Below are 26,291 nucleotides of genomic sequence, written 5' to 3'. Positions count from 1 at the left end.
GTGACTGGGGGGGCGGTAATGGGAGGAAGACAGTACAAAACGCACACTGTGGGAAAAAAGAGAGATAATGACTTGTGATTAAATGGTGTCTAAATACTACTTTGCACTGAGTTGAGAGTTGTACGTAGACATTGATGGACATTTTTGCTGATTAGCTAATGTAGTGCTATGCTTGTTCTGTATGATTGATGTATAACACCAGTGTTAAGTTTTTGTGTCCAACGTATTTCTGAGTAAAGCTATTCTGGAGCACATGCTAGGGAAACATTTACCACATTATAGGTTTCACACCAGATAAACCCATAATAATTTATTTTTTGTAGTGTGCACGCAGACTGAACATTACCATATTATGGCTCAAAGTTCAAATCACACATCTGCCACAACATTTACACAGGAAGGAAAAGAAAAAGCACAATTCCCAATAACCAGCAGCATTTAATATCAAAGCCATACAGCACAGTTTTCAGTTTTATAGTTTTATTGAATTGCATCACTCTACATCATCTAGAATTTCAACAAGATATTCTTTAAAGACCAAATATAATACTTGCATCCCTGCAATAAGTCTCTACACTTAAGAAGAGAAAGCTTTTTTTTTTTTTTTTACTGAAACATACATTAAGAATTAATATTTAATTAAACATTGCCATAAAAGTTATGTTCATTCTTGAATGCCATTTTTCTAGTCATATATTTTATATAATAGATTTAAGTCTCTGTCTCTTTCATAGGAATACTAGAAAACAAAGAAGGTAAGAAATGCACAAAACCCATTGAGTAGCATTGCCTAATACTACAGCAAAGAAGTTACTGGACATTCAGTTGACATGCACTCAGTTGAAGAATAGAAAAGAACACAGCCATAGAAAGGAAGAGTTATGGCCATGATGTCGGTCAGTTTGGCAAATTACTGATTGGCTTGTTCTCTTGGATAGACTCTAAATAAAAGATGGATGTAGCCTGCATGTCTTGAGTGACGGCAAAGGGAGCAGTCTTTATATAGAAATCTCAGATAATGAGACTTGGTTCTACCTTGCAAGGGAAGCCAAATATTGGGTTCATGCCAGCTGCACTCTGGTGTTCTTGGGAAGTTCTTTTTAAGGTGTTTGTTCAGTCACCATAGCAAAGGTTGCTAGTGGTTCAGAGTAGTTGGGGTATATATTGCAATGGCTAAGGAGGTCATTTGTGTAGAGCTTAAAGTGCTTCTTTGGTTTGCAATACTTGTGATGGTAGGGTAGGTCATGATCACCCATGCAGATTGTATTTCCTACTCTGTGCCTTTAGGGCCAGGTTGAGTTGGTTTTACAAAGGATCTAGATAGAGGAGCTCCAGGTTCGTGAAATACATTCTGTCTGATGTATCTGCAGAGCAGGGTGGAGACAAATGCTGCACTGCATATGCCTAAAACTTGTTGATGACCTTCAGGATATCATTTTTAAGAACCCATCTTAAAAACCGAAGACCAACATTGTGGTTAATGCCATTCTCTCATGACTTTAGTTTTTTGAGTGTTTGCCTTGGGTGAAAAGACTGGCACTGGCTAGCTATTGTGTTTAAGGTGAACTAACTGAATTGAGCGATTCTGTGAATCAGGCCTGCATCCCATCATGCACTTGCAGGAGGAAGGAAAGGAGTCTGGCTGGCATCATAGAGCCACAGGCAAGAACCGATTGGTGACATCATGGTGGCTATGACCATCTTTTATGTATAGTCTATGGTGTCACGTTTATGGTGTCTATGTTAGGTTTCTTGAGGTAAACCAGGTGACATGTTTCCTGTTTACCAGTATCACAACAATTACATAAACTAATCCACGCCTACAGAAGGCCTGATCTCAACATGTTGTAGGTCCTCTGCCGTCTTTTCACAATGTTACCAGGAAACGTTCTGCTCAGCCATGCTTCAGTACATTTCAGTGGCATAACTCTTTCATTGTATGACGAAGCACGGGTTGCACTGAGAAGTAGGAGGATAGAAAAAGAACAGGTTGCACAGTCTGAGGGACATTCAGGAATGTATCAACAGGAAACAGTACTGGTGTTTCTGACCATTCACTTACTATCGATCTCATATACACAACCCAGCCAAGCTGGGCACAATGTACACAAAGGGAGATCCCTTAATTAGAACATGTGGGTTGCACTCAGCCAGGCTTGAGTACTGTAAATCTATGGCTATCAGTATAGTAAATCACTTATATGTAAACACTAATCCATGCAATATGGCTTTGTTTGTATTGAGAATACAGTAGCTCCTTCTTGAACGCAAATAGGATTGGAGTTTGAGATATATATGTATATGTTGGGGCTTTTGTTCCAACAAGTGAGAGGTTAAATGTACCCTGTGAAGTTTTCTTGTCAAAGTATTGTGGTTTTAATATTAAGCAGGTGGTTATTGGGTAACCTTTCACCTTGTGGGGTTAATGTAGTAACTGCATACACTATACAGGCTGTATTAACAGATCAAGTCAAACCTGACCACCTCAAGGTACTTTAAGTGTTTAAGTGGTCTTCTTTTCAAGCTTTCAAGGCTACCTTAACTTGCATGACGGAGAACCGACAGACACATCTCATGATCAATGTACTTTTTGTATTTTGCAACTTAGTCTCTACTTAGTTACTTAAGGTTTTGATACTTTAATTTCAGAAGTCAGATAATTGCAGAAGTCACTGCATTGCTGAATTCCTCTGAAAGACTTGGTTTTGAAACTTTATCAGGTCCAGATTAGCACCTAGATTTATTCTTAAACCCTGCAAATTTCATTTTAGTTGGACCATTTCAAAACAACAAGTTAGATGATAAGTGGCACAGCAATAGTCCCTCTTACGCTGCTTTCTTCCTTATAAAACAAAGCAGATCTCTTTATAGCCCAAATCATACACTGTTTAACACATTCATTGCTATATTTGTGAAATCTCTGCTCTTTAATGCTGTTAGTGGTCCAAACTTCCACAGGGTACCTTTAAAAGAGACACTCACAGGTTGGTAAATACATTTTCACAGATAATGCAATACTGCTTTTGCATGCCTGTTCTACAAGCCTATTGTTATACATATTTCTGTTACCATATATGTAATAATGTTCAACACTTCCACGTGTCACACAGTCATGCCCCGCTGAGCGCAGCCCAGAGTTCTAAAAGTAGGTAACAATCAACATTAGTGTCAGTGTAGCTGGATCCCCGCTCACTGCCACCACAGTGCCAGCAGATGACAGACTCTCTGTCTTCACAGGTGAAGAGAGAATAGACTCAACAGTGAGGTGGATGGCAAGATGGCACCTTTGAAAGAATAATGCTGTAACGGAGCAGTGATTCATTAACAAGTCTTTACCCAGTTAGACAGTAATATATCTCTACATACTCTCATCATACTCATTGACCTCTAATATACTCTACTATGCTTAAGTCACAATATTCACTCATTTTTACATTGTGCTTTTTTAAATCTGATTGTTTGACAGTGTGTGTGGGCTGATGTGCAGTGAAGACTGAACTCAGCCGGTTTTCAGACTTTACCGAACAATATCGTTGATGTCACGTCCGAATAATAAGCTCATCTGGGTTTTAATGTAAAGGTCGAATATGTCCGTCCTCCATTTCACCCTGATGTCCTGGAATTTGCAAGAGCTGTAACTTTCCATAATATCCTCCTGTTCATTGACTTTTTTGCACTTAAAGGTGGGTTCAGTAGTGGCAATACATGTGATCACGTGTTCGAGATATTAATGCCGAGGTGGTTCATCTAACTGCTACAGTATGCTAAGTGTTGTGAAGGTTTATTTCAAATTCAAGGCTATTCTTTCAGTGATGTTCAATAGCTGAATAGACCTGTCATCGTGGTAATAATGTCATATATTAATGAAACACAATCTGATGTCTACACCGAAAGTGGGGAATTCTCTGCTTACAGGGAATTTAAAATGCATCAAAAAGAAGTTGCCTTTTAAAATCCTTTACCTGCTCAACCATGTGGTGATGTTTAAGGCTTTATATTCAGTGTTCTTCATATATCTGTTTCGGATGGTAGCTATTTGGATTCAAACAAACAGGTTAGAGAAGCTGCAGCACCTGTGAAGCTACTGCCACTTTCACTGAGGATAAGATTTGTACCATAGCACTAAAAGATGTCAGTAAAGGCAAATATAATCATAACAGAACAACATTTTCATATGTACAATCTCCACTAGACTTACACAGCTAATATAAGCAACCCATCACCAATTCAGACAAGGAATGCATGAACAGAAGGCAAAAATCAAACCGTGTTTATCTGCATGGAGAACACTGAGGTGCTGCCTGTCTCTCTAAGCAGTCGCTTTCTCAAGGTAGCGGGCGTGTCGCGTCAGAAACTATCCCTTAAATGTGTTTAGTTAAAATAAAACTACACCGAAAAACACCAGCGGGAATTTGTGTTAGCATCTACACATGCAAATCCTTGAGAAGAACTGACATCAGCTGGCCTTCTTCTACTGGTGCCAGGTTAAAACGACATCATTCTTCACAGGGATTAGCTGTGCTTTAAAGAAACAGTACCGTGTAACAGCCAGTAAACCATCAGAGACATTACCCTCAGAACAGCCATTGTATACAGAGTGAATGTAAAAGAGATTAAGAGAGTGAACAGAACAAACGAAGGCAACAAAATCGGAAAATTATGGAGGAGATAAAATATACTTGGTCATTATAAGATTATTAACCTTAAAAGGTGGCCTTATGGGGTCATCTACTGATTGTTATGTGAGGATTTAAAGTTACTACTGGAACCACTGCTCTATAATAGCACATCTGTTTCTTTCCTATTCATGAACTGGTGAACAGCTGGAACTGTACAGTAAAATGACCGCATTATTCTACCCTTCAGTGGTTCTTCTCTCATATTAAAATCACTTGTTTATTCAGAGCCAGTGTTCACTTTCCCAGATAAAATTCTAGGCTAAATGTCATATTTAAATGGCTTTGGGTAAATAACATCCATAAGAGAGGACAGCTAGCTAAAGACTTCTCCGTTTTCCTGAGAACGCAAACTAATCTGTCAACTAGGTATTTCGAGTCTTCATTTTAATGTCATGGCTGATGCGAGGGTAATTTGGTCAGTTATGAAATAAATAAATAAACAAAAGTCTGCGATATATTCACAGATATAATAAGCAGCTACTATAAAGTGACAGCTACACAGATGAGCTATCTGTGGTGATCAGCTGCATTCCCAAACTGACTACTGAAAAGCTGCTACATGGAAAACTCAACCTTCGGGGTCCTTGCTACATGACAATCTCCACCTTACAGTGGCTCAAAGCTATTAGAAACATGTACATGAAGTAATCCACAATCTTGAAATCCAGCAAACTACCATGATGAGATGCAAACATGTTTTAGTAATCTCACGTTGTAAAATGCACTGTTTGTTCAATTTTCACCGCAGTTGACACCATTCATTTGCACTATGTAAACATGTACTTACAAAAAGAGTTGAGGGAGTTTGGGGGTTGTGGGGATTGGGGTGGGTGAAACAGAGGAGAAAAAAAGGTTTTAGGGCTGGAGGGGAAGGAGTTAAAGAAGTGAGGAGTGTCAGGAGTCTTGGCGTGTAGTCGAATATCTTCATGCTCAGTCCCTGTTCACGCTGCACCAGACGGCTGCAAATAGAAAGAGGGATGACGAGTGAGAAAAAGGTTCGAAAGGAAGGAGTTTTTAAAGAAAGCGTGCCTCAGAGTGAAAAAACAATGTGGAGAGTGAGCAAAAAAAATGGATTGAATGGAAATGAGAAGAAAGCAGAACAGGCGTGGGGGAAAGAAGAGCGCCAAGAAGAGAAATGGACAAAAAAGTGATTACTAGACAATAAAACAGGCAGTCAGCCAAGTATCAGCTGGGTCACTGACAGTCTGCGACTCGGCGCAGGGATGCCTGCCAGCATCAGTTGTTTTGGATGAAGCAGATTCCAAAGCCAGGTTTCTGTAGATAATGCCTATAAATTTTACATAACACATCCAGGGTTGTTGAACAAACTAATCACTTTCTCAGCATTATATAGAACACTTGCTCTGCAACTGTGTACTACTGCATCACACCTTTATAGTAATATTAGCACATATTGTGTTATCTCAGTATCACCTGCACTACTGATAATTCTACTACTAGGGTAAGTCAGCAACTGCTCAGGAACCCCAAGAAACAGATTTTGGATCCAAGTTGATCAGAAAGAATCTGATGTAAATGTTCATGAAAATTTAAAGGAGTAACTAGTTCGATGAAAATTGGTAGTGTATTTTTTTTTAATGCACCACAACTAACAACCATGCAGAAATAACATTCTGTATATGAATTATATTAAACTGTATTTAGACATAACCTCCGACTATGACATGACCTTCTGTGAACTTAAATCAGTATACTAGACATACAAGACAAAATGAGGATTCATCAATAATCATAATGGCAGATTTAGATTTATTTATTAATCTTGTAATGATACCAAAAAATATTTTGATGTTCCCACTGTTTGTCTTTAAGTCATCCTCCGTTCTCTGTGGTAGGAAGGTTGTTCCTGAACTTTTTTTTCGGTCTCTTTATGTAAACTGACTTTATACTGTTGAGGTCAGAGCTCAGTGGGGGCCATACCATCTGCTGTAGTACTTTAATGTCTCTGCCTTTATGTTTGGAGTCATTATCATGCTGCAGAATTATTTTGAGACCAAGTGGAAGAATGTGGGGTTCCTAAAACTGCATATTTCTGTGTGCCCAATGTCGGCTGGCACATCAGACTGCGCACAGTCCATATACTGAGTTCACAGTTTGCATAGGTTTTTGTAACTTCAAAATAGGGAAGGTACATACTACAAGAAAAAGCTTTTGTGTTTCTGTGCATGGAGTGAAACTGTGGAACAGTTTGAATATGGAATTGAAGCAATGTCCAAACATAAAACAATTCAAAAAGAGTTATAAAGATCTTCTTGAACTATAAAGAAAGGGAAAATGTGTAATTTCATGAAACATTTCATGATGTGATATTATATAGTGTATATATCAGAAATCTGTTTGTTATTTCTATTACAGATTATATCAGTAAGGAAGCTGACTAAATATTAACTGATAACTTATGGTGAAGGGGTGGGATTAAATAGGCGTGTACTTCTTCCCACTCCCTTTCGACATGTAACTGAATCAGAACAGAAGCAATATTGAAATGTATTAACTTTATTTTGTGTAGTATTTTTTTCTCTCTTATTTTCTTTGCTAAATGTACCTGTTTATTGTTTACATGATCGAAATAAATTGACAAACAAACATTACAGGCAACAAAGATTGACCTTTCTTACATGTAACTGTAATATTGTACAAGCAGGCTTGTAAGTATCTGAAAGGATTATTTATCACTGCAAAAGAGGAAAAACTTGGCAATTTTACTTCAAATGTGTAAAAATCAGAGAAAAAGGAAACTTTGTCTTGTCTTCTTTGTGTTCTCGAGAAAATATCACAAAGTATTTCAAATCCAGATATCGTTCTGGTCATTGGTCCCAATCCACAAATGGTTTGGAGGACATTTCAGCTGCAGCGTCACACTGCTTTTGTTTTATTCTCTAGTTGTACTGTTTTACCACTGACCTGGCACGGCTACAGAGGACACAGCCTCCGGCTGGCACAGTGTATCCACCTTCACATGCTGAAAGGCTTTGTTGGGAGCTGACTGGAGGTGCCTGGAATCAGAGGAGAGCATGCACACACTAAATGACACACAGCATTTCTGTATGCACACATCTGTCTTGACTTTGCATACAGCCTCTCAAAAGCACACATGGACTCTAATCACTTTGCACGGCCCTTAGCCTTTACTGTAAGATTTGAAATATTAATGGTGGGGAGATGCTGTGAGCAGTGGAGCAGAAACTTGGATCAGCAGGCAACTACATCAGCAGCCTCTCCTTGTGCCCAGAACCATTACTAAATCACAATGACCTGAAGCAACTTGAGTGATTCAGCAACTCTGGAGCACGTGAATGGCTGAACAATGTTAATTAAATGTTGGAGGATTTTTTTCAAACAGGCTCACGGCAGTAATAGAAGAAAAGTGAGAGCTCCTTTTATTGGGTGATCACCAATCAATTAGAACAGGGATAAGAAGGAACGGCGTGCTCAGCTCCAAAACACTTTCAGGGGACCAAGAGTGCTGACTCAAAGGCAATATCCTAAACAATATGAATGTCTGCGCTCAGTAATGACTTTTAATGCTTTCAAAGTGGATCAGCACGGGGAATGAATCACTTTGAGGCTGTTCTCCGTGTTTACAGATGCTTCATTCTGTCAGTTGCTTTGGATCAATGGTTGGAGCCTGGGTTCGGAAAATGAAAAGTTCTTAATACTGGCACATGTGACGGATAGAGCTCAGGATTAAGAATAAAATTGGAGCCAAAAACGATTAAAACTCACCTCTTCCACTCCTCCTCGCCATCCCAGAACTCATAGACGACAAAGGATAAACCATCTGGCAGACGCACTGCAGTCACACTGGAGCAGAGGCAGAGGAAAATGGGAATGAGAGGATGAAAGTGGACAGAAGGTGATATGGAAAGTGACGGGTGAGAGACGTTGGATTCATGATAGAGAACGGTGAAGCAGTGCACATTAAGGATACATTTGTAAAGGAGACAAAGCAGACACGAGATAACAGTTTATATTTCAGAAAATCGCATCTCGGACTTTATTGATGTCACTGCACTTAACACCAAGAATAGCAAATAAGATCTATCAGAGTGTGATCATCAATGCACAGAGGTTATTATGTGGGATGTTATGGAGACATTTTGGATGGTACACTTTGCTGTAATGAACTCGGGCTCCTCCGTATGTATTCCAAAGGAGGGTGAATGTGCACATGGGAACTTTGTCACACTTGGCTAACAGCGTAACTCAGTTTTCACAGCAAGCGCCGCATTTAAAGGCTTCAATGGTAAAAGTGGAACATGTTATGGACATGTCGACATGTTAATGTGTTTTTATATGCCTAACATTTGCCCATTTGACCAACAATATAACGTCCCAAATGGAATTAGGTTTAGAAACAAAAGCAGAAAACGACTCAAAGACTCGGTGCTGTTAATGCCAGCAATTTTCTTTGGTCCATTATATGCACTTGTGCCTCTTGGTAATTTTCTGGCTCTGAAATCAAGCAGCTGTTGACGTGTTTGAGCAGATCACTCTGTGCGGTGCAGTTTCTGCGTGAAATTACACTTGCACGTCTGCCTGCTCGGGGTTAGTCTCAGGACCGGCATGATTTTAATTTTACCTTTCAAGGATTCCAATTTTCATAGTGCGAGCTCAGAGCTTAGCAAAAACTAAAAAGATGATGCTGTTGTGATTCGCTGTGTGGCAGGCAGGAGAAAGAACCAAATGCAGGACTCGGTACACACAGGGATGAACTCAAAAAGGCAGCTTTAGTTTGCTTTAAAACACTAGAAGACGACAAAATAAAACCTAAACTGGAAAACCTGAAATTAAGACTAGGGAACAGGAAACTAGGAGTTACAAGGGAACACGGAGCACAGGAAAACCACACAGCTACGAGGGACAGCTCGACAACAAAACAGGGACGACAGAGGACTAAAATACACATCGGATAAATCAGGGAATGGGAGACAGCAGGGAAACAGCTGGGACTAATTGGGCAGACGAGGTGGGGAACACAGAGCAGGACTATCAAAATAAAACAGGAACCAAAACGTAAGAACTAGAAAACCTCAAGAGGCATAACCAGAATTAAACCAAACACAAGTTAGTATTAATCAAAACAAAAAACAGTGATCAGACTCAGGACCGTGACAGATACAGAAGTCAGTATACTGCTCAGTAGAATCTATATGCTCAAAGTAGTTGGATTATAACTCTGATTCCGAGCTACATCAATGACTTAAAGAAATAAGATAGTATTTTGGGTGATGTCAGCAGACAAAATTACTTCTCTTTTTTTGTAGTTATCATACATGACTGACTTTAAACTACTTTTATCAGATGCTTTACCTCAGGGGTCTCAAACTCGAGGGCCGGTGTCCTGCAAGTGTCCATGTGTCCCTGTTGCAACACACCTGAATAAAATTAGTAGGTCATTTGCAAGAGTATAGAACTTGACAGCATGCTGAAGTGGCAACCCCTAACCTTACTCAAGTAAATGTAAGTGTTTGGAAAAAATGTATTTCTAAAAGTACTTTTATTGCACCATGTTCATTCACTCAGCTGCTGTAACATAAATCAAATGGCTAAATTGCCACCTCAGCATGCAGTCAAGTTCTAATATTATTCAGGTTTATTGCAACAGGGACACATGGAAAAGTTGCAGGACACCAGCCCTCGAGGACTGGAGCTTGATATATATATATATATATATATATACACACACACACACAAAATAAGGTGTATATATACACACTGTTTAGCAATGTGCTTTATGTCATTATCACCCTGGAAGAGTCCTCTTTTGCTAAACTTCTAAAGGCAGTCATATGGTCCGTTCATATTTTTTGCAATAGGAAATCTCTTATAAACATGATCTATTTTTTGTTTCATGCAGCCACTATATGATCACAGTCTCAGCTCCATCCTTCACTGTGGTGGCCCAGGCCAGATTCATGCCCAGCATGTGGGATTCCTTTCAGCCAAACACATTTATCTTAGTCATATCTAATCAAAGCTGGTGCTCCCAAGATTCTTGTTCTTTATCTGGAATTTTGTGCCAAAGACTGAGCAACTTTTTCCCCCTCTTTTTTTTTTCTTGGACACTTTCCATCGGAGTGGCATTAAGCAATGGTCTTTGCACCATCTGAGCTGCCTCAGTTACTCTGATCTCTATTGATAACCCCTGCGTAGGGCCCAAGCCTTTACCCATCTGTTTTTCAGAGACAGAGTGTACAAGTTGTTCATAAGGTGATTATTTTAAGAGAACACTCCATATGACTCTGATTAGTGGTAGTATGTTTTCTTTTTTACCTCAAAATAACCACGGCCATGGTTCCACTGACTTTTAGTTGATAAATAATCTTCTGTATATTCTTCCCATTCAAGCACAATTTTCAGACAATCACAATACCATCTCCCTTCTTCCAATATTTTCTGTAACCTAACCTGCTTTTATTGCCGGCTGTACATGCAGGCTACCAGCAGTGTGAAAAGACATTACTGTTATGTGTGTGTGTGTGTCTGCAGGTCTGCTCTAAACCTGTAGAGGGCACTGAGGGACAGGAGCTGCTGCCTGTTAAATCTTTATAGGGTGTCAGAAGAAATAACTTGAATTGTCTGAGCTCTGCTGGAGGATTTAATAGAATTTGTGCTTCTAATCACAACCAAACATCAAATGATAATGAGCAAGGACAGCAGAGACTAAATAAAGTTTATATATTACAGTTAGGCAACGATGAAATTAAAAACTGACAAAGGAGGGAAAAAGGCATTCAGTGGCACACCAGAGACAGAAAAAGACAGAAGTCTTTGCACAGATAATGTGCAAGCTTCCATCTGAAAACCTTGCTGCATTATTTATATTAAGATACCTACAATTACTGTGCTGCTCCCACATTTATTATAATTTCTGGCAATGACAACAAACCTACCTTACTGCTGCACCTGTTTTTCCTTTTAGCCATGTGTGCTTTTTATTGATTGCAATTAGGACTTGTCCTTCATGAGAAGGTGTGACTTAAGTAAGGTTTGTTCTGTCAGGTTGTTAAAGCTCCTACAGACTTTGAAGGACATGATGGGATAATAGCATAACTAATTCTTAGAATACAACAAAAGAATGCTACGATGTTCAGAGCAACAAGGCACAAGGACAAGATTTAACATATCCATCTTCAGGTGCTTTTACACAATTCCTTTGACTATTATGCATCACATTTTTTTTTACTATGTTTATCTTTTTTCAGCACAGAAACCTTCAGCAGTCTGTTAGTGTGTTTTGCAGATTTTTTTTCTTTCTTGCTCAAACTCGGTCAGGGTTACCCTCCCCAGTCGGCAAAGGCAGGCTGCAGAAAATAAAACCAACAGCATCAAACTGCCAAACCACTAGTCAAACTTCAAAATGCTGTTTATTATGAATGTCAAAGCCCTTAAAATACCAAAGAACCTTGTCTGTAGCTACATTAGTGAGTGAACAGACTTATTTGAAGGCATATTACCTAGTCAAATTGACATATCTTTTTAGTTTAATGATTACTGTGAGGGATATTCATTCCCTATAGTTCAAGAACTTGTCTGGAATTAGTCTGGTGTATGATATGTAGATGTGACAGGAACCTGATCAAACAGCAGTTTGGGTTTTAGAGGTGCATTTAACATCTTTTTTATGTCTGATCCTGGTGCAAAACATCTGGTGATAAGTTGGAAGTACATTAAACAATTGCAGTTATAAACAGCACTTCGGTTAGATGTAGGAATGGTTCTAGTAGAGAACTGGTTCCCAGTAACAATTCTTTGGAATTGTTAGTTTGCTTGCCTATCGATCCTGCTCATCAGTTCCACTTGCTCCTGCGCTACAATCAGATGAGCAGCTCTTAAAGCTGCTATGATCATTGACTTTATATATGGAGCAAATGGCAGTGTTGAATATCTGTGAGGGGATCACTCCTATTGAGAAAAAGAAGATGATTATCAACCAGCTTTGCACTCTCTCAACTCTCTCAGTTTAAGTTGGGAAATTAATTATAATATTAGTCTTGAATGACTCCCAGTATTATTGCTGCTAACAATAAGGATTCTCTGCTACATTTAGCTGTTAAGATTAACACCTCCTTCATCCATGCTGCAGCCCCGTTCAGTGCAGACTGCAGTAACTGGTAGCAGAAAATGTAATGCACCACAGTCAGAACCTTTAAGCTTTGCCAAGGGCATATGCAGAACACTGCTATAAACTATGCATACTGTATATTAAGCCGGGATTGGAAAAATCGCAGTGGATATTACAGTCCGTTTCACAGCACCCCAAGGTTCAAAGAGATATGGACGGCAGGTCTGTATCAGTTACAGCACGGGTATATCAGACTTTATACAGGTACAATATTATAAACTGAGTACACATGAGCTGTGCAGCACAGTATTACTATGAACATCTGGGAGTTCAAAGCAATGATTTCATAAAGGCACTCTGTGAGAGCTGAACCTCTGGTGTATGACCTAGAACAGGGGTGTCAAACTCAAATACACAGTGGGCCAAAATTCAAAACTGGAACAAAGTCGTGGGCTAACATTAATATTTATTGAAAAAAAAAATCTTCCTCCAGATATAAGAATGAATCTTTTCTTATGGACTCAAACACGTTTTGCTGAAAAACTGAATATGGAACAAGCAAAGCTTAATACTAAACAATATATATATTAGCTGTATAATACCAGTAGGCCAGCTCTAATAGTAATTTGGCATGGCTTCGCGGGCCAAATGTTATTAGGCTGCGGGCCAAATTTGGCCCGCGGGCCAGAGTTTGACACCTATGACCTAGAACATTCAGAACCAGAGATACAATCAAAGATCAAAGGAGAGAATATTTGAGGGAGCACTTAAGTGTGAAAAACAGTGAGGTCCTGACACTGAAAATGGAACGCATTAAATATTTAAAATCATACTCGTTACAGTGCTCCTCTCCGCAGCACAGCACTTGTAAAAATATGAGTGAAACTTACTGAAAGCAGTCTCTCTGAGCGGAGACGTTCTTCAGGTACTGCTTCAGAGCCTCACAGAACTCACCAAGCTGCTTCTGGGAAACCACCATCTCCTGACGAATCAGCAGCAAAGACTGAAGGAAGAGCAACAGAGACGGCAGTGTCAGTTTTAATTTAACAGCTTACTGTTCTGTTTGTTGTCTGTCTGTTTCTTTATAGTGAAGCTGTATTAATATTTGTACTGTCTCTTTAAAAAGAACATGAAAGCACAGCTTAGGCTTACAAAGTTGCATCTGAACAAACCACAAGACTTCTGGAACAATGTTTTTTGGACAGACAAGACTAAAGTGGAGAGGTGTGGCCTAAAGAGCAGCGCCAAATTTGGCAAAACACAAACACAGCATCTCAGTACAAACATTTCATGCCAACTGTTAGCACGGTGGTGGATCGGTGATGGTTTAGATTGCAGTCACGGAGTCGACCATGAACTCCTGTATACCACAGAATCCTAGAGTCAAATGTGAGGCTGTCTGTCGGCCAACTAAAGCTTGGCCAAAACTGGGCCGTGCAAGATCAAATCAAATCAAATCACTTTTATTGTCACATCACATGTGCAGGCACACTGGCACAGCACATGCGAGTGAAATTCTTATGTGCGAGCCCCACAAGCAACAGAGATGTGCAAACACAACAACACAAACGAGCAAAATACAAGAATGGCCAACCTGAAACTAATAAATATATGTACAATATATAATAGTGTATGCATTTCTGGATGTGTATACTAAATATTTTCCTACGTGTGTGTGTGTGTGTGTGTGTGTGTGTGTGTGTGCGTGTGTGTGTATACACATTTTTACAAATTAAATAGTAAAAAAAAAAAAGAAAAAAAAAATAATAATAAAATATATAAAATATACAGAGTTGAATATGTGCAGAACAAGTGGCATTTATATACAGTGTGGAGTGCATAATGTTGAAGAGGGCAATAACACCAAGCATAGCAGCAACGTTACACTAGAATGGCTGAAAAAGAAAATAATCAAGATGCTACAATGGCCCAGTCAAAGTTCTGAACTGAACCTGATTGAAATGCCTCAGTGGGACCTTGAGAGAGCCTGCAAATAGGGCTGGGCAAAACGATTATTTTCTTAATCGATGAATCTAGCGATTGATTTTTCGATGCATCGATGAATCTAACGATTAATTTTTCAATCCAATTATATTTTGATTTGATTCGATTACTGATTATTTCCCCATTATTTGACTTGTATAGACGGTTTGTCCGTTGCAGAAGCTGCTCCTGGATGCGTTTGAGGTCCTGGTGCATAGCTGTCATGCTTTTATGATAGGCCATTTCCACCTTACAAAGCTGGCAAACGACTGAGTCACTTCCTTTTCTGTTAAAATATCCCCATACTGTAGAACTGCGTATTCTAGTGATGGGTCGGTCGCGAACGAAATGGCTCTTAGAGCCGGGTCTTTGACGTGAACGACGCGAGCCGGCTCCTTATCGCGGGCCGTGTTTTTTTTTTCTTCTTCTTTCTCTCACCCTCTCTCTCGCACTTTTTTTCCGCTTCACTCAGCATGCGAGCCTTGTGCTTTACGCTGGGAAGGGGGAGGAGGGGGGGGGGGGGGGGGGTGTAGTTACACTCAGTAGCACAGGAACAGAGCGGGAGGGAAAGACAGAGAAAGAGCCAGGGACAACAACGTCACATTAAAAAGGTATAGTAATCATCCACAACTATTTTCAGTTGCAGATGATAAAGGATTCAGAAAGTTTATTCATGCACGACCATATGACAGAGAATATGCAGCTTCTTTTTGTTTTCATATTAGAATTCATATTTAATTGTGTTGTGGTTTGCAGTGTTTTGTGTTGTTTCACTTTAAATTTGTAAAAGGAAAAAGCTGAAAATTTAAATAGTTAAAAGTTGAAATGTGAATAGTTGATTTTTGTATTATATGATTTATTTATTACATTTTATGTGGAGTAAATAAAAGTATATTTAAGGTGGCCCCTACAGACGAAGCACGTTTGTGTATAAATACACAAACAATACACATATGCTTTCATGCTTTCAATTGTGTAATTTAGGTGATCTAGGTAGCTCTGTTTTGGAAGTTCAGTTCATGCTAGAAATGTGTTTTGGAGTTTGTACGTGTTTTGTCTCTAGGGGCCACCGCATATATTTATATATAAACATACAGTGGGGCAAAAAAGTATTTAGTCAGCCACCGATTGTGCAAGTTCCCCCACTTAAAATGATGACAGAGGTCAGTAATTTGCACCAGAGGTACACTTCAACTGTGAGAGACAGAATGTGAAAAAAAAATCCATGAATCCACATGGTAGGATTTGTAAAGAATTTATTCGTAAATCAGGGTGGAAAATAAGTATTTGGTCAATAACAAAAATACAACTCAATACTTTGTAACATAACCTTTGTTGGCAATAACAGAGGTCAAACGTTTACTATAGGTCTTTACCAGGTTTGCACACACAGTAGCTGGTATTTTGGCCCATTCCTCCATGCAGATCTTCTCGAGAGCAGTGATGTTTTGGGGCTGTCGCCGAGCAACACGGACTTTCAACTCCCGCCACAGATTGTCTATGGGGTTGAGGTCTGGAGACTGGCTAGGCCACTCCAGGACTTTCAAATGCTTCTTACGGAGCCACTCCTTTGTTGCCCAGGCGGTGTGTTTTGGATCATTGTCATGTTGGAAGACCCAGCCTCGTTTCATCTTCAAAGTTCTCACTGATGGAAGGAGGTTTTGGCTCAAAATCTCACGATACATGGCCCCATTCATTCTGTCCTTAACACGGATCAGTCGTCCTGTCCCCTTGGCAGAAAAACAGCCCCGTAGCATGATGTTTCCACCCCCATGCTTCACAGTAGGTATGGTGTTCTTGGGATGCAACTCAGTATTCTTCTTCCTCCAAACACGACGAGTTGAGTTTATACCAAAAAGTTCTACTTTGGTTTCATCTGACCACATGACATTCTCCCAATCCTCTGCTGTATCATCCATGTGCTCTCTGGCAAACTTCAGACGGGCCTGGACATGCACTGGCTTCAGCAGCGGAACACGTCTGGCACTGCGGGATTTGATTCCCTGCCGTTGTAGTGTGTTACTGATGGTGACCTTTGTTACTTTGGTCCCAGCTCTCTGCAGGTCATTCACCAGGTCCCCCCGTGTGGTTCTGGGATCTTTGCTCACCTTTTTCATGATCATTTTGACCCCACGGGATGAGATCTTGCATGGAGCCCCAGATCGAGGGAGATTATCAGTGGTCTTGTATGTCTTCCATTTTCTGATGATTGCTCCCACAGTTGATTTTTTCACACCAAGCTGCTTGCCTATTGTAGATTCACTCTTCCCAGTCTGGTGCAGGTCTACAATACTTTTCCTGGTGTCCTTCGAAAGCTCTTTGGTCTTGGCCATGGCGGAGTTTGGAGTCTGACTGTTTGAGGCTGTGGACAGGTGTCTTTTATACAGATGATGAGTTCAAACAGGCGCCATCCATACAGGTAACGAGTGGGGGACAGAAAAGCTTCTTACAGAAGACGTTACAGGTCTGTGAGAGCCAGAGATTTTCCTTGTTTGAGGTGACCAAATACTTATTTTCCACCCTAATTTACAAATAAATTCTTTACAAATCCTACCATGTGAATTCATGGATTTTTTTTTCACATTCTGTCTCTCACAGTTGAAGTGTACCTCTGGTGCAAATTACTGACCTCTGTCATCATTTTAGGTGGGGGAACTTGCACAATCGGTAGCTGACTAAATACTTTTTTGCCCCACTGTATGTGGAGTAAATAAAAGTATATTTACGGTGGCCCCTACAGACGAAGCACGTACAAACTCTGAAGCGCGTACAAACTCCGAAGCACGTACAAACTCTGAAGCGCGTACAAACTCCGAAGCACGTACAAACGACAACAGAAGTGCTCCAGGATGCTAGGGGCAGTGTTGAGCTTTTGTTACCTAGTGGCTACACAAGCCAGCAAGTACCAACGACCGGATTTGGTGTGTGGTAATAACAGGTAAATGAACTTTTTTTAATTTTTATTATTTGACTATATATTAATGCTTGTGTATAAATACACAAACAATACACATATGCTTTCATGCTTTCAATTGTGTAATTTAGGTGATCTAGGTAGCTCTGTTTTGGAAGTTCAGTTCATGCTAGAAATGTGTTTTGGAGTTTGTACGTGTTTTGTCTCTAGGGGCCACCGCATATATTTATATATAAACATATATAAATAAAACCACTTTTTTACATTAGTAATTCCTTTTGTACATAATTTTATATCATTGTTAATAACAAATTAATTAAAGCAACAAAACAACCTGAAGAGCCGGTTCGGAGCCGAAAGAGCTGGCTCTTTTTAGTGAGCTGAGCCGAAAGATCCGGTTCCCTAAAAAGAGCCGGAAATCCCATCACTAGCGTATTCGGGTACAGTGATTTAAGTCAACTGCGGCTGCCTCACTCATGTTGCCACTACTCACTGCCACCATGTCTGTTTTGAAAGTGACGACGCATCGATGCACATTTTTTTACGTCGACGTATTTTACGTGTCGACGTAATCGATTATGTTGACGGAACTAATTCCACCCAGTGAGAGCCAGTAACAGCGGATGTATTAGGACCATTGTGGCTAACATCTCTCGAGCAATGTGCACGGCAGGACATGAGAAACTTTAATATCTGAATGCTGTGGAAAACAAACAATTACGTTAACACTAAAAGATGTGAAAGGCGCATTAGCACGCTACTTAGTAGCCTCTGTAGAATAGAATAGAATAGAATAGAATAGAATAGAATAGCCTTTATTGTCATTGTACAGAGTACAATGAAATTGGAGTGCCACTCCCTTGGTGCAAGTTTCAATAATAAATATAAATGTAAAATATAAAAAGTACAAAAAAACAATCGTAAGTACTCAAACAATAGTATGTACAATATATACAGGATAGCAGCATTAATATAATGACAGTATGAATAGCAGCATAATATAATATAATGACAGTGATAGGCTAGCATCCAAAGTAGGTTAATCTCTATAGACTGACATGTAAAAATGCCCAACTTCAGCTTTTAAATGATCATGTTTATAGCCTGGCTCGCTCTCAAAAACTGTGGTTTTTCATTTCATCTTTTATAAGGGAAGCAAAGTTGTTAAATTATGTGTGGGGCTGGGACAGATGTAGCTGACAACCGTGTGAAAGGCCTCGCGTCTGCTAAAAAAACACTAAAGAAAAAACAACATGGCTGCAGTCAGAATGTATAAAAATGGTATAAAAATGACCAGAAATCAATGGATGATGTCACAGTGAGAATCATCCTTTATACACAGTTTTTGAGATTTTTCTTTGCCTGCACCAACATGTCAGCGGGCTATGTGGTAGTTAGTTTTAACAGGCATTTTCTTGACATAGATATTTGTGACCGTGCTATAGATGCTAGTTTTAGACAAGCTAATTTCATGTGATTAGGATAGCAGCTGTAGTTACCAGGAGATTTATAAGACACATCTAATTTTTTATTCATCACTTGTTAAATTATTATCCATTTACTAGAGCTACGAGCAATTTCTCTGATACTAAATTGAAATGTGAGGGAATGATGCAGTGCCTTTCTAAAGTCCCCGTCTCCTGCGGGTAAAAGCATAGACGTTCATAATTTCACACAGCCTACAGAAATTTTGTGATGGGGGGACTTCCTGGGGACTCTGGGAAATGATGAACAATTAGAGGCTGAATGATTATTAGCCGTTATTGGTATGAATCCCATTTCTAACAAGAACCAAAGAACTGTGTCTTCTTTTGTTTTAATCAGATGAGATTAGCTGCAGATGTCTTCAGCTTTTTAATATGCCAGCATTACTGTAGCTCACTACAGTAAAATTAAAAATTAATCCACTGTGACCTAGATAATTCCAGAAGTGTCTCACTGACACAATATGCCTTCACATGCTCACATATATGCAAATGCACACACTTGCGCCCCCCTCGCGCATCATCTGTCACACCTCTACATCTCTCACTAACACACTCATGATCTTATTTCAATATTATTTAAGGTATAACAATTATGTAATATTTGAAGAGTAAGGAAAAGTCCCATAATAAACTGCACCAGGATTTATTTCCTGTTATAAATCTTTAATTAGTTGAATGTGCACATTTCAAGTTATTACATGGAAATAATACAATTAAAGAAAATAAGGTTAACACTTTAAAAGTATCCAGAAACAACAGTGCTATAAAATAGGCCAAAACCTTTAAGGAATCAATAAACAGAGCTAATGAAAAACATTACAAATTAAAATGTAGCATTGACAAATGAGAGACAAGTGTTTGCTCTGCAGTGTTGGACAGTTAAACCTTGAGCTTGAAAAGGAAGCCTTTTAACAGGGTTTAGATGTCAGATCTGAGAAGTCTAATACAAGACTGACGAAAGAGCTGAAATGTATAATGGAGCTAACCTTCAGAGGGGTTAAGTGATCAATAAAATAAAAACACTGAATTCTGTATGAAATCAAATCTGCCCAATTTGATGCAACAGAGAAGAAACAGGTTTGACATGGCAAACATATAACAGCAAAACATCCCATCAGCTGTTTCTGCAGTTATGTCTGCCCACGTGACGACACAGAATCAGACCTCATCGTCAGCCTGCTATAGAAAACCACGTTTTAAACACGTTTTTAACTGTTAACTATTAATTTTAGAAAGTTTGGCATTTTTGTTTTCATTTTAGTTTAAAGTCACGGTATGCTGCTTTTCTTCATTTAGATCAAGAAAGCAATGAAAGCGTACAATACCAACTTCTCAAATGTATTTATTTACAAAAGCTAGGATTTTAGGAAAGCTCAGTAATGTCAGCATAACATTGAGCCTTGTGGGACTCCACATGAAGAACCAAGTTAAACACTTTGACATCTCTTCCAACACACAAAACAGAAATAGATTCAAGATGCAGGTGACATCATTCTCTTCTACCTTAGGACTATTTTATTTTTATGCTTAGACCACTTTTACCTCACCTAACCCTTTTCTTCCAGCAAACAGCAGAACACCTGCAGTTCTTTTATCAAGCATGCAATCTAGTCCTTCTGTCTGTGCTCCTTTTCTATTGTCCTCATTCTGGGTGCTTGAGAATACAAATGTGATCCCATTCTACAATATTTCAGAAGGCTTTCAGCCCTTTACCCTGAAACAAGACATCCTAATTGTTTTATGGACGTGTTGCTGCTGTTAACAGGATATTAAATATCTGATCGATCAACTGATTAGCAACTGGAAATAACTTGCTATCCAAACATCTTAATAAGAGAGCTCTCCATTTAGCAGATATTAGCCACAGCTCTTGCAGCTTGTACTAGTGGAGGCTCTCATTTCATTCATCTCATCTGCATTTGTGCGTTAGTGTGAATCTGCTGATTGTTTTATTGGCATGTTATCACTTTACAACACAGTTTATCTTCTGCAATTAGCTTAAATTGCAATCAAGAGGCAGTGTCAGTGCTGCAACACTGAGGTGCATGAATGAAAACCTGGATGTTGCTCAGTAAAGACGTGTTATACTTACGTGATTTACAAGGCAATGATTGCATGGGCACGCCAGATTGAGAACCCACAGCAGTGATAAAACTTGACAGAATTATAAAGCCTACTACAGCCCGCCTAAAAACATCAACATACACACAAACACGCACAGACGTCCTACCAACTCAATTAGAAACACTACATTGCCCAGCAGCTTCTGTTAATCTAATCACTACCACTCCATTAACCATCCAGCTTCCCTTACCGAATCACTATGATTACATCTGCTCCCTGCTGACTCTGTGGCCCTGCAGAGGTGATAAATCAGGAGACCCTAACTCTGCAGCGCTGTTTTCTCTGTCGCGCTAACCTCTGTGGTAACGGTCAGTATCAAAGCTGTATCCATGTCAGTAAGAGCGCAGGTGAACCTAAGACTCAGACCAGTTTGCTGAAAAACAAGATATAGGTTTAAAAAAAGACTGCAAAGTGATTATACAGTAATAATCTAAGAAAAACCCGAATAATCCTTATAATCCTAATAATGCCTTCTCATTTCTCCAAACTGGATATAATGGAATTAGGTTAATCATCCACACATCAGATTAGACCTAATCAGTTTTATTTTGAAAATTCACAAAACAATATATGCTTTATGTGGTACATTTCTTTTTTGGCTTCATGTTTATGAGCTTTTATCTTTAGCTTGATAAAGCAAACTTAAGGACAATGTTGCTAGTCAGTCTGTTCAAGTCCATCATAAATCTTCTGTGTTTTGAGTCTGTACAGCTTACAGAAAGTGGAAATATCCATCACTGCTACTGTCATAATTATTGATATACTGAGCGTTCATGACTACTTAGCGTGTTTGATTGTTTACAGGAGCCTGACTGACAGAAAGCCCTTCCCTGGGAACATGCACATGTTGGAAATGACAAACCATTTGAAATTAATTGTAACTATTTGTAACTGTCTAGAGCTTCAGGCTGTACCTCCCAGTCTGTCTCAGATGGATCTGTAGTTGTCATGAAAATGCACCTGAATGTGTGCAAACATGTCGCATCAGCAAAATCATCTACAGTAAAATGAAACTATAGACAGTGAAATCCAATCCTGCAGTGTTTGTGAGTGTGTGTGTGTGCTTACAGGACACTCTTTACTCTATGAGTCTGCTTGATTGGACAAGTGGCTGACTACCACAGTGTCATAAAGACATGTGGAGCCTAGTTCACAGGCTTGTAAAAATGTTATTGATTTCTGTATTTTCCTGTTCCTGTCTCCAGCTCTGCAGCGACTCAAAAGCCGTGGTTAAATGTCAGACAACAACAGCTCTGTATCAGAAATGTTTCCAGAATTTTAGGCACAGCTGGGAAGCAAGGACCTTTCGGGCATGGGGGTGGGGCATTAAAAATGAGAAGATTCAAACCATACCACTTTTAAAATGGTTTGAAAATTCAGAAATGCTTCCCCAGTCCAAATTTGTCAAACACACCAATTCATTCGTTTCCCACAGTGCAAACAGTGAAAGCTTGGAAACATTTTAAGACCAGAGTTTGTGCAGATGGAGCTGTCTGTGTCTATATTTGGACCCTTCCTTTATGTTTTACAGTGTTTCCATGTCTTCACAGAGCTGTGTACCAGAAAAACTTGACAATGAGAATGTCTAAGAGAGACAATCCAGAACCAAACTCTAATTCCATAGAAAACTGGGTCATCTCTGTGTCTTTGCTTACAACTACTCCAGCAAGCCAGAGCATTTAAATGGTCCAATAGTAACAGGGGAAACCGAATCCACTTTATATTATCATTTACACGAGTTTCTTGTTATATGCACATTTTAAAATCCAGATAAACTCAGAGTGTAATTTCTGAAAAGCGTCCCGTGGTGCTTTTTCCTTGCATGCATGACAGGATTTAGAGAACGAAATGTTCTGCAACAGCTGAACATATTGCAGCTCAATCAGACAACTCACATTTGTGGCTGACGTATTACAGCAGGATAATATACTTAGAGTTTATATTGAAAAATGGTCATTCCCTCTAAAGATGCTCTAAAATTGGGGACTGATGGGTGAACATCTTTCTGAAGTTTATAAATGGATGCTGGGGTGGTGGAGGGGTTGAAACAGCAGGGAGCTTTAAATTAAATAATAATTTCCAAGCACCTACGTTTTTTCATCAAGTGTTTATGATGGAAGAAACTACAAAAAGACTCACTGGGGTTTTGGAGGAGAAAAAAAGAACAAACTTCCAAGCTGCCGCTTTCATTTTGCTTTAATGTGGATGATTGTTGATGAATGCCAAACTGTGTGACACCACCTATTTGTCTGCGTTGGGCTCTGAGTAACCGTTTTCTCAATTGATTGTAATTTTGCTCTGCAATTATCAGCAAAACACAGTACTACACTGTAGTAAACACATAGTATATTGGCAAATGTATGTCAAACCAAAAGCATTTCTCTTTCTGTCTCCCTCTTCACGTCTCTATGTAAATCCCCAGTGAGTTTTTAAACCACCAACTCTGTAAAATATGCAGAAATCATCACCTTCTATGAAGGACACACTATGTAGATACTGTGCTATATGTGTTAAGCCTGTGGGCGCTAATGTGTGTGCGTGTGTGTGGAATATGCTCTAATGTGGATTATTATGTACTGGGTGTGAAAATGGGAGGACTAGAGGGATATGTGGAGGATCAGTCTAGTGTTACCATAGGAACTGGGAAATACCCATTACCCATATAGGTCTTCTATATAGGTATCATTTGATTGTTGGGGTTTTCTCTTAGTCCTATTTCCATTTTATTTATGATCCTGTTTGTTATCACCAGTTCTTCTCTCCTGTTATTTCTCTTTGTTTCTCCTGCCATCCATCAGCCCCGTTTTGAGTTCAAGGAAACCCTCACTGATTGATCCCTCATTGATTATAAGAAGAAGAAGGAGGAGGTAACAAGCCACTCATTAGTTTAGAAATAAACAGCATTGCTTGTAGCTGCAATTACAAATACATGACTAAAGTATTACTTGCACTCACCTGCTGACTGCAACAGCAAGAGAAAAAGAATAAATACATAAGAACAAGAGCAGCCCTTCACTTAAAGCAGTGATTGGCAGCCTTTTGAAATATCTGGAGAACTAAAGATCAAAGTAGTTGTTATGTAAGAGTAAATTACTATAATTTTCGATTTCCCTTGATTGCACACTTGATTGAACAATGTAAATGACATAGGACGTGACTATTACATGGTGAATAGGTTGACCGCTTGAGGGCAGAGTACGCTTGACAACAGTGACAGATTGTGGGCTTACAAAATTGTTATATCTAACATATTATTGTGCAAACATATTATTACAGAATCAGATGTGCATGCAAGCTTTCTTTTTTGTGTCCATCAGATATTTGGTCATGTATAGGTAGTTAAAAAACCACAAAAAAAGTGCTTGCTCAAAATTGTGGTAAGTAGAACACATTTTATGGGTTGTATAGTTTTCACATGACAGAACAAGAGTAACACCAAGAAATATCTGTATGTGTGTGTTTGTGTGTGTGTCCCTGTCCTTTCTTTTCATCTGACCTGCTTCGAAACTTTGAAAATGTGTTGTTGGGGACCCCAGAAAGTAAGTGCAGCGTCCAGCTTGGAGTGTTTTGGATCAATGGTTTGTAAATTGTGGCTAAAGGTTTCAAGCCAGGTATCTTGGTGATGACGTGTATATAAATGCTGGCTATGGATAGTTTAACTTTCCATGAACATCTACATTTCTATTTCCCTAAAATCTCCATAATAGTTAGGGGAGCTTCCGAGTTTTACTTTTGACATGATACAATTTTATTTAAATGATTACCAATTGATATAAAGATAAAAGAGATTTATGAGTGCATCTTTAAGAAATGATAACCATATGATTGCCTGTTAAAGTTTCCCTCAGTCCTCAGTCACAGTGAAGGGAAAAAGAAGAAGAAGAAAAAAAAATGGAATTTCTAAGTTTAACAGATTACATTTTCTGATGAATGAAATCTGGAACTGGACCAGGCTTTAGCATTTCAAAAACAAAACCAATTAATCAGATTGCGGCTGTAGTGTGCAGCTCCTAGATGTATTAAAATTCCATCTCTGAGACTATTTTAAATGGATCAGCCTGCCAAAATTAGGATGAGTGGCTGCACTGAACAGTTTGAGGTTTCATAATGCACTAATGCACTGCGGAAATCACTTTGGAAACAGTATTACAGTTATACTGCAATTAACAACTTGAATTACATACGTGCACAAATGGCTTGGATGTAAGTATTGTCTTTAATATCATTTAAAATCATTTTTACATTTGTAGCATTTTCAGTTTTGACACTGAAACACTGTCTGTTGGCTATGGTGAATCCCTGTGTTACTATCAAGTTCCAGTCACTATAAAGAAGCTGTAACTGAAACAGCAGCTGTACCTGCTTGCCTAACACCTGAAGTATTTCAAAGGACAGATTCATTTTTAATGCTGCCACCTTCGCTCATTCATTAATTTTACGCATCTCCCAGTGACAAACAAAGCCCAAGCACTTCTCCTCTGAAATTATCTGTGTCTCCCTTGCCTGTCGCACATACCTTTCATGGGAGCTCTTCCTATTTGTACATTAATTCAGACGAGGTATCTAACTTCAGAGGGGCGTTTCTTCTTTCTTCCTTTCAGGATAACTAACTTTGTATCCTTTCAGATTGCATTACCTTGATTGCTCATATGCAAAGCTCAGTGGGCTGTTGCACAAATTGTAATGACCTTCAGGTAGCAATGATCATGTGGAATAAGAACTAGGGAATTTTTGCTTTTGAAATATCAACCAGAACCTCTCTAGCCCTGGAGGACTTTCTTTCTTCTCAGCTTATGAATTCCTTTGAGCACCTCTAATTTCATTCTGCTTCATGCTTTTCCATCCATCTTCCAAATTATTCCTTTTATCAATGTTTACATCTGTTGGTGAGGGTTGCATTTTAGTGGGGCTTCCCTGCATACATCTCAAAGCACGTTTATAAGCAACTCATTTACAAAAATACTATCCCCACCCCCCCTCGGTTCAGGTTTGACTGGGCCGGTTAGATAAGATGT

At 39.2% G+C, this 26,291-nt stretch overlaps 1 protein-coding gene and 1 long non-coding RNA gene across 4 annotated transcripts in view; one reads left to right on the top strand and one right to left on the bottom strand.

Moving 5' to 3' along the window:
• Nucleotides 1-368: 368 nt before the first annotated feature.
• Nucleotides 369-26,291, bottom strand: part of necab2 (N-terminal EF-hand calcium binding protein 2) — a 146,511-nt gene continuing 120,588 nt past the window's right edge. For both annotated transcript variants that reach the window (XM_082540536.1, XM_082540537.1), the window contains 4 exons: nt 13,659-13,771; nt 8,427-8,504; nt 7,605-7,696; nt 369-5,638 (listed from right to left, as the gene is read on the bottom strand). In XM_082540536.1, the coding sequence (XP_082396662.1) occupies nt 5,610-5,638; nt 7,605-7,696; nt 8,427-8,504; nt 13,659-13,771 (312 nt within the window). In that variant the 3' untranslated portion in view covers nt 369-5,609. The remainder of the gene's footprint in view (nt 5,639-7,604; nt 7,697-8,426; nt 8,505-13,658; nt 13,772-26,291) is intronic.
• LOC309710784 lies at nt 15,310-24,914 on the top strand. Of its 2 annotated transcripts, none has more exons than XR_014277804.1 (3): nt 15,310-15,362; nt 24,075-24,143; nt 24,813-24,914. It is a non-coding gene; the product is annotated as an uncharacterized lncRNA (long non-coding RNA). The 2 variants fall into 2 exon arrangements; XR_014277805.1 differs by lacking the exon at nt 15,310-15,362 and adding an exon at nt 17,651-17,689.

The sequence above is a fragment of the Aulonocara stuartgranti genome (genome assembly GCF_965226115.1).
Source record: "Aulonocara stuartgranti genome assembly, chromosome: 7".
NCBI classification, from domain to species: Eukaryota; Metazoa; Chordata; class Actinopteri; order Cichliformes; family Cichlidae; genus Aulonocara; species Aulonocara stuartgranti.
Note: the sequence above shows the minus strand (reverse complement) of the source record. Positions and strands in the feature narration are given on the sequence as shown.